We start from the raw sequence: 9,691 nt of genomic DNA, 5'->3' as shown, positions 1-9,691 counted from the left end.
AGCTAGCTAATAAAGAGCTACGTTAAGAAATATCCTGTAGTACTGCATTTTATTATTTTGTACAAAGTGTGCAAAACAAGACAGGGTGGGGTTCTGTTGACAAGGCTGAGGTTGGGCCATTGTTAGTGGGTAAACACCAAGATGGGAAATGTGAGTTGTGGGGAGGTAGAGACTGTGAAGCATGTCCTGTTGCAGGCGGAATACTGAGGTTAGGATAACTTTTTTATGTGAGTTGGGTTTAAATGAGAGGCAGAGCGAAATACCAAGGAAGCTGTTGTCGTTTCTCTATTCCATCGGCCTGCTACGGGTGTGAGGCTATTAAATATTTAAATGTGTAATTCGCACTCCGACCTGAGAAAGGTAGCAATACGCAAGACGGACTCTAGTCTGCCAGAAACGCACAAGAAGAAGAAGGGGAGTCTGGTACGAAAGAAGCGGTTGCTATGGCCGACATGTTTCCATATCAACAATAAATGGACCTAGCTTGTTGTGGTAAACTAGCCAGAGGTAAGTCGCGAGGTATTTAGTTAACTTGCTATCCATAATCAAGTAGAATTCAAAGAAGAAAGTCTCATAACGGCGTGCAATGTTTCCAACTCTTTCATTAACTTGCAGCGTTGGTTGCATTGCAACTAAGAGAACGTTAGTGAGAAGGCAAGACAACAACCTACACAAGCCACAAGATAACTAGCTACAGTACAGTACAGTAGCTAGCTAACGTTACCGTAGGCAGACTCTTTAGTAAGATGCCTAGTTAGGTAACTACCTGTCAAAGTCATACCTAACGTTACACGTATAAAGACTAACGTTATTTGCTAGCTAACGTTAGCTAGTCAACTCTGTGGGTACCTTTCACCCATTTTTGATAATTGACTAAATATGCATGACAATGTCATTCATGCACGTCACTTTCCTGGCCATAGTGACTAACCCTGCAGTCACCACATTCATTGCTTGTGTTGTCATGGGTAGAAGTAAACAAATACGAAGTGAGCAGGACTAGGAGGGTCTCTTTAGTTCAGCCTTTGCTCATACCTACTGTAGTACTTGACAAACACTGTGGCAACATATAGCTAACATTTTAACCTGCCAAATAAACAAAAAGGCTTCCATTCAAATGTGAGTGTGTTTTCTCTCCAGAAGGAGAAGGGGATGGCAGAGACAACAGAGAGCAAGAAGGAGGAGGCCGATTACAAGAGGCTCCACAGCTTCCCACTCATCAGGGTGAGACAGATCGTTTCGCTGCTGTGACACATATGTGGTTCACAAGTAGAGGCTATGTGACCGTCGGTTTCGTGGAGTAAATGGGGAGTGTTGTAATGAATTGCTCTGTTTTCTTCACAGCACACAGACATGCCAGAGGAGATGAGAGTGGAAACGATGGAACTGTGTGTCACAGCCTGTGAGAAGTTTGCCACCAATAATGAGGTCTGTCTGTCTGTCTATACACTGTGCGAAGTGCAGCTTGATTAGTACAGCACACTCACTATTGCTTTAATCCACCCATTCACCTGACCCTGTCACTTTTTAAAACCAGGCCTCTACCCACTCAGCCAGTCTGGCATTGTGTCAGCCTGCCTCACCACTCATCCCAGCAAACCTGTGTGTCCATCTGGACTAGAACACTGGTTGTCTCTCTCTTCCTCCGTCTCTCTCTCCTTTCTCTCTCTCCTCCTCCCCTCTGTATTTTACCTCCTCCATCACTTCCTCTCCTCTCTCATAGGCCCAATTCCAAATGGATCCCTCATCCCTATCTATGCTTGTTATGGATAAGTGTTCAGTTTCAGCCATATTGCTGACTTCTATCCTTTACTCTCAAATCCACAAGGCAGTGTTGACAAGGGCTTACGGATAGGAGCCAGGGATTTGGTTTGGTTTCTGTATCTTCTCTGACCTCTCTCTTTCCATTTCAGAACGCGGCGAAGATGATCAAAGAGACGATGGATAAAAAGTTTGGCAGCTCGTGGCACGTGGTGATTGGTGAGGGCTTTGGCTTCGAGGTGACACACGAGGTCAAGAACCTGCTCTACATGTTCTTTGGAGGCAGCCTGGCTGTGTGTGTGTGGAAGTGTGCTTAGCACACACACGCAAACACACAGGCACACACACACACCCCTCCCATCCAGTCTGTCTCTACCTAACGAGTGTGTGTATATTTATATACACATCCTGGATGATTCACCCATCTCTGAGCTTTGCAGTATTTTTCTTTGTTATTTACTGATCGTGTGTGCGTGCGCGTGTGCCTGTGATGTCCCATATATCATTGATTGATTAGGCTAAGTCATTCTTGATATATTGTATTCAATATCAGCATGTCACACTCTTGCCTTGTGTGTGCCCAAACAGTATGAAAATGACCAAGTTTTATCTGTATACAAATGTGATCATTTCTACAGAGCAGTGAGTTCACTGCATGAACGAGTCTGCTGTCTCTCCTACTATCCTACTGATGGAATTCAGTGGGGCTGAAACACTTGCACTCTCTTTCCCTATTACTTTCTGCTCTACTTCTTTAACTCAAGGCGGTGTGTGTGTGTTCTCATCAACATCCCCTCATGCTCACCTTTGGAAAAAAAATGCATCCAGCTCCGTGTCTTTCCTCCACTCCGCCTGTACGTTGGCACACTGTCGTCTCGGTGGGCTGCCATGCCATCTGCTGAAAAACATCCTTACACACAGAAACACACACTCTCTCAGTCTCTCTTATTGCTCTTAATTCACACTATCTCTGTTTCTCCAATCCTCTCTATAGATAATTTTTTATCTCCTTCTACAGTCTTTTAGTCTTCACCTTTCAGACATGAGTTCCATAAATCACCCTTGTCTGTGTCTCTACTCCTCCTATAACTGATAAGATATCACAGGGACTTTTATATCCTCTCAAGGTACATTAAATACTTGAATTTGAATGTGAAGATGGAATCTGATTTTGTAAATGATCACCATGGGCTTTTTATGAAAGAGCTTATTGTTGAAATAATAGTTGTTTTCTGTCACGCCAATGTTTATAAGATAGTCATGGATAGGTGTCTTTGTTGTTCTGAATTTGATGATATTATAACTGATGATATCACATGAGCTATTCTGACTCCCTAGGCCTAGGCATTGCATTTCAATGAATATCAACTAGGCATACAGTCTCAATGCCACAAACCTTTATGTTGTCAACCGTGGATGCAACCAGGTACCATAACACCGATGCATTGTATTGTTGTTTTCACTTCAACACTGTGTGTTTTGCGTAAATTCATAATATCATTGCACATGAAATTATTTCTGAAAGTGATAAAAATGTTTTTGTTTTTTCAAATCTTCCGATTGTGGGTGTTGTTTGTTGAAAGTATGTGGACCGGGGATTTATATATACAGTATGTCCCTAGTGTCGATTCACGATGAAGCAAACGGGATGAAATGGGGAGGGACCTACCTGAATTTGTCCAGTAAGAAACACTTGTTTTGGTTTTTCCGTTGCAAAACATTTGGCTATGCTATGCGCTACTGAATTACACCCCTGTTGTGGACTAGGAGTAAAAGGGAGGCTGCTAGAGGTCTAGGAAAAACCAAAACCCTACAGAGTTCCCTTTTAATTAGCCACCATGCTAACACTATGACCGAGGGCAACCCGCCCTTTAAAAACGCGACAACCAACAGAGCAATCTTCCCTTTGATGTAATAGTTTCATATTAGAGAAGGCAATTTACTGCTAGGCCCTTGGTGGTCCTTATCTATAGGTCAAGTTCTGAAGTAAATAGTTCTATATAGCAAGACACTTAACCCTAATTGCTCATGTAAGTCCCTCTGGATAAGAGCATCTGCTAAATGACTAAAATGTAAACATAAAGTGCAGGTTGTGTGTGAGCACAGCACTGACCCTGAAATTTGAGTTTCTATGGATGTGAGTGAACCTACATGCGTCCTATCACCTAGACTAGAGAACGAATGACATACTGCTCCATATTCCGTCTCACACTGTTATTGGGTGCAAGCAGTAAGAGTGGTTTTAAATCTTAGCTCTCTTTTCCTCTTCTAAATCATCCTAGATTCCCAGAACCCTCTAGTCTCTCGTTCACTCTCCCCGAGTCATCCGTTTCCCTCATGTATTCCTTTGTATTTGTTGCTCTCTCTGCCGTAGTCTCATTTCTCCCTCTGTCTGTCTATTCAGCTGGACCAAAATAATATTGTTTTTCTTTCTCTCTTTCCCGTTCAGGTCTTCATTCTGCCTCTGCTTTCTCTAATTTGCTCCATTGCCTCTCCATCTCTATCCCCCCACATGAAAAAATACTATAGTGTACTATGGTATAAATATTACAGTATTCACTGTAGTGTTTTTGCAGATATTACTGTAGTATTTACTAGTGTTTTTTTTCTTTGGATAATACTGTTGTATTTACTATAGTATTCTCTAGTATACTACACAATTCTATAGTAAGTACTACACATCGAGGGATACTATTGTTTTTAATAATATATTATTTTAAAGTATACTACAGTTTACTACACTGAACAAAAATATATTAACGCAACATGTAAAGTGTTGGTCCCATGTTTCACGAGCTGAAATAAAAAATCCCAGACATTTTCCATATGCACAAATTTCTCTCAAATTTGGTGCACAAATTTGTTTATATCTCTATTAGTGAAAATGTCTCCTTTGCCAAGATAATCCATCCATCTGACAGGTGGCATATCAAGAAGCTGATTAAACAGCATGCTCATTACACAGGTGTACCTTGTGCTGGGGACAATAAAAGGCCACTCTAAAATGTGCAGTTTTGTCACACAACACAATGCCACAGCTGTCTCAAGTTTTACAGTTGGCATGTTGACTGCAGGAATGTCCACCAGAGCTGTCGCCGTTTTAGAGAATTTGGCAGTACGTCCAACCGGCCTACCACGTGTAACCACACCTATCCAGGACCTGAGGAGTATTTCTGTCTGTAATAAAGCCCTTTTGTGAGGAAAAACTGACACTGATTGGCTGGGCCTGGATCCCCAGTGGGTGCACTCCTGCCCAGTCATTTGACGGTGTAATTAATTTATTTCAATTGACTGATTTTCTTATATGAACTGTAACTCAGTAAAATATTAGAATTTGTTGCATGTTGCATTTATATATTTTTTCCAGTATATATAATTCTATAGTAAGTACTGTAGTATTCTATAAAAAACGGTAGTATTTTTTAATGTGGGGGCCTCCCCCTCCTATTTTCCCTCTACTTCCTCCATCTTCTCTCTCACCAACACACACAGTCTGACACACACTCTCTCTCTTCCTCTATAGCCAGTGACAGATTGTCCCAGTGGGAGACAGGGAGGATTAGCACTGTGCTATCCCACAAGCTGTTGCCTTGGAACAGCGAGAGGGAGAGGGGATGGATTGATGGAGAAAAAGAGTTAGGGAGTTAAAGAAAAAAGGCATTATGAGGGTGGGATAAGGATAAGGATGACAGTCCTTTTGGAATGCCGGGATGCAGGATTACACAGGGATTATTTAACTGTGCGTGTGTGTGGCTATGTGTGTGGAATCTCTGCTACCAGCGCTATGTTTTGGTATTCCATGTGTCCCCTCTTGCTGTTCATTTCCCATGCATGATTTTTCCCCTCACTCCATCTCTTTTTTTCTTACGTTCTCTTAATTTCTCCCTCTCCTCCCACTCTTTTTCCTCTCTCTCTCTCTCTCTCTCTCTCTCTCTCTCTCTCTCTCTCTCTCTCTCTCTCTCTCTCTCTCTCTCTCTCTCTCTCTCTTTCACTGGATTGAAATGAAATATTCATTGGTAGCCAGTGAGTGACTGAACCACCAGCGCAAACCACAGTGACTGCCATCAAAGAGCTCTACCCTCATCTCTCTGCTGGCCCCACCATCACTTCACCCACCATCTGTAACAAGAAACACTCTCCCTCTCTTCCTCTCTCTGTCTCAACACTGTACAAGTAAGTCTGCCACGGCAGTGAGGTGCAACACATTAGGCGACTGGGCCAACGTTGTTCTTGTACCATGCCTTTCTTTTTTTTTGGTTTGAAGTAACAGACAATTATGGTGAGAATTCTGGATAGTTTCCAAGCAACCTACATTAACTGCTTTGAGGGAAACAGGACGGACTCTGAAGCTTTGATCTGTCTGTCCGTCCGTCCGTCTGTCTGTGTCTGAGTGAGTGCGTGTGTGTGTGTCAGGGAGAGAGATCGAGAGACACTGAGAGAATATCAAATCAAATGTATTTATATAGCCTTTCTAACATCAGCTGATATCTCAAAGTGCTGTACCCAGCCTAAAACCCCAAACAGCAAGCAATGCAGGTGTAGAAGCACGGTGGCGAGGAAAAACTCCCTAGAAAGGCCAAAACCTAGGAAGAAACCTAGAGAGGAACCAGGCTATGAGGGGTGGCCAGTCCTCTTCTGGCTGTGCCGGGTGGAGATTGGAGCACTCTTCTGGCTGTGCCGGGTGGACTGGAGCAGCAGCACGGCCAGGTGGACTGGGGACAGCAAGGAGTCATCATGCCAGGTAGTCCTGAGGCATGGTTCTAGGGCTCAGGTCCTCCGAGAGAGAGAAAGAAAGAGAGATTTAGAGAGAACATACTTAAATTCACACAGGACACCGGATAAGACAGGAGAAGTACAGATATAACAGACTGACCCTAGCCCCCCGACACATAAACTACTGCAGCATAAATACTGGAGGCTGAGACAGGAGGGGTCAGGAGACACTGTGGCCCCATTGGATGATACCCCGGACAGGGCCAAACAGGCAGGATATAACCCCACCCACTTGGCCAAAGCACAGCCCCCACACCACTAGAGGGATATCTTCAACCACCAACTTACCATCCTGAGACAAGGCCGAGTATAGCACACAAAGATCTCCGCCACGGCACAACCCAAGGGGGAGGCGCCAACCCAGACAGGAAGATCACGTCAGTGACTCAACCCACTCAAGTGACGCACCCCTCCTAGGACGCATGGAAGAGCACCAGTAAGCCAGTGACTCAGCCCCTGTAATAGGGTTAGAGGCAGAGAATCCAATTGGAGAGAGGGGAACGGCCAGGCAGAGACAGCAAGGGAGGTTCGGTGCTCCAGAGCCTTTCCGTTCACCTTCACACTCCTTGGCCAGACTACACTCAATCATATGACCCACTGAAGAGTTGAGTCTTCAGTAAAGACTTAAAGGTTGGAGACGAGTCTGCGTCTCTCACATGTAGGCAGACCATTCCATAAAAATGGAGCTCTATAGGAGAAAGCCCTGCCTCCAGTTGTTTGCTTAGAAATTCTAGGGACAATTAGGAGGCCTGCGTCTTGTGACCGTGCGTACGTGTAGGTATGTACGGCAGGACCAAATCGTAAAGATAGGTAGGAGCAAGCCCATGTAATGCTTGTAGGTTAGCAGTAAAACTTTGAAAATCAGCCCTTGCCTTAACAGGAAGCCAGTGTAGGGAGGCTAGCACTGGAGTAATATGATCAATGTTTGGTTCTAGTCAGGATTCTAGCAGCCGTATTTACCACTAACTGAAGTTTATTTAGTGCTTTATCCGGGTAGCCGGAAAGTAGAGCATTGCAGTAGTCTAACCTAGAAGTAACAAAAGTATGGATTAATTTTTCTGCAATATTTTTGGACAGAAAGTTTCAGATTTTTGCAATGTTACGTAGATGGAAAAAAGCTGTCCTTGAAACAGTCTTGATATGTTCGTCAAAAGAGAGATCAGGGTCCAGAGTAACGCCGAGGTCCTTCACAGTTTTATTTGAGACGACTGTACAACCATCAAGATTAATTGTCAGATTCAACAGYAGATCTCTTTGTTTCTTGGGACCTAGAACAAGCATCTCTGTTTTGTCCGAGTTTAAAAGTAGAAAGTTTGCAGCCATCCACTTCCTTATGTCTGAAACACAGGCTTCTAGCGAGGTCAATTTTGGGGCTTCATCATGTTTCATTGAAATGTACAGCTGTGTGTCATCCGCATAGCAGTGAAAGTTAACATTATGTTTTCAAATGACATCCCCAAGAGGTAAAATATATAGTGAAAACAATAGTGGTCCTAAAATGGATCCTTGAGGAACACCGAAATCATTCACAGAGACAAAGTGATATCTTTTCAACAGATAAGATCTATACCAGGCCAGAACTTGTCCGTGTAGACCAATTTGGGTTTCCAATCTCTCCAAAAGAATGTGGTGATCGATGGTATCAAAAGTAGCACTAAGGTCTAGGAGCACGAGGACAGATGCAGAGCCTCGGTCTGATGCCATAAAAGGTAATTTACCACCTTCACAAGTGCAGTCTCAGTGCTATGATGGGGTCTAAAACCAGACTGAAGCATTTCGTATACATTGTTTGTCTTCAGGAAGGCAGTGAGTTGCTGCGCAACAGCTTTTTCAAAATTCTTTGAGAGGAATGGAAGATTCGATATAGGCCGATAGTTTTTTATATTTTTTGGGTCAAGGTTTGGCTTTTTCAAGAGAGGCTGTATTACTGCCACTTTTAGTGAGTTTGGTACACATCCGGTGGATAGAGAGACGTTTATTATGTTCAACATAGGAGGGCCAAGCACAGGAAGCAGCTCTTTCAGTAGTTTAGTTGGAATAGGGTCCAGTATGCAGCTTGAAGGTTTAGAGGCCATGATTATTTTCATTATTTTGTCAAGAGATATAGTACTAAAACACTTGAGTACAACAACATTACAACAACATTATTTGAATGTATCATCATTATAAATGCATTTAACCAGCATACACACACCAATAAATACATTTACGCTAGCTCTCTTTTGTCTCAACACTTTCGGTACAAAATACCTCAGGTTGAAATTCATCTATGAACATCTATAGGGAACAGCCCATAAGTACCATGATATGCATTATGCATGTCATTTCTCTCATAGCTATGGTGTTTCACTAACAACGACTGTGTACTGCACGCTGAGGAATAACCTGGCCCCATCAGGAAATAATCAGGGATGGAGGGAAGGAATTACAGGGATAGAGGTAGATGAGGAATGGATTTATCAGCAGGTAAGAGAGCTGGAGGGAGGGTAAAAGGAAAGGGGGAGTGTGGGAATTGAGGAGAGATGGATGAAGCTGAGAGAAGAGAGGAGGAGGATAGAAGGAGTACAAATATTTGATCTGGTCGGTGCTATTGGGTGCTTTGTGAAGTAATACTACTACAGTATGTTACTACAACACTCTCTACAAACATGTGAAGCTGTGTGTGTGTGTGTGTGTGTGTGTGTGTGTGTGTGTGTGTGTGTGTGTGTGTGTGTGTGTGTGTGTGTGTGTGTGTGTGTGTGTGTGTGTGTGTGTGTGTGTGTGTGTGTGTGTGTGTGTGTGTGTGTGTGTGTGTGTGTGTGTGCGTGCGTGCGTGCGAGTGTCCTGTTTCTGGAGGGAGGGCCCTGGTGGTCAAAAGTAGTGCACTATATAAGGAATAGGGTGCCATTAGACGGAGGGCTGGGGCTGTAGACTAATGAGGCTGAAAATAGAGAATGAGAACCAGTCAATAGAGAATGAGAGCCAGTGGGTGACGACCCGTCAGAGTGTGTGTGTCTGTATCAGTGTGTGTATGTCTTGTGTAATAAATCCCATCTACAATTCAATCCAATTACACATTACGATATGTATTTCTATTGAAAGTATCTGGTGTTCTAAAAAACTAATCCTAAAATATAGGGGTAATGTGTATGAATGTCCCCTCCTCACTGTAACGTCC

General features: G+C 43.3%; 1 protein-coding gene across 1 annotated transcript; it reads left to right on the top strand.

Annotated features, from left to right (window-relative positions):
* The first annotated feature begins 392 nt into the window (after window positions 1–392).
* Window positions 393–2,656, top strand: LOC111981980 (dynein axonemal light chain 4). The gene is made up of 4 exons (XM_024013492.2): window positions 393–507; window positions 1,141–1,224; window positions 1,345–1,428; window positions 1,914–2,656. Exons 2-4 carry the CDS (start codon window positions 1,153–1,155, stop codon window positions 2,076–2,078), a joined length of 321 nt encoding a protein of 106 aa, XP_023869260.1. The 5' UTR covers window positions 393–507; window positions 1,141–1,152; the 3' UTR covers window positions 2,079–2,656.
* The last annotated feature ends 7,035 nt before the right edge of the window (window positions 2,657–9,691 follow it).

Source organism: Salvelinus sp. IW2-2015, linkage group LG20 (genome assembly GCF_002910315.2).
Source record: "Salvelinus sp. IW2-2015 linkage group LG20, ASM291031v2, whole genome shotgun sequence".
NCBI lineage: Eukaryota > Metazoa > Chordata > Actinopteri > Salmoniformes > Salmonidae > Salvelinus > Salvelinus sp. IW2-2015.
Note: the sequence above shows the minus strand (reverse complement) of the source record. Positions and strands in the feature narration are given on the sequence as shown.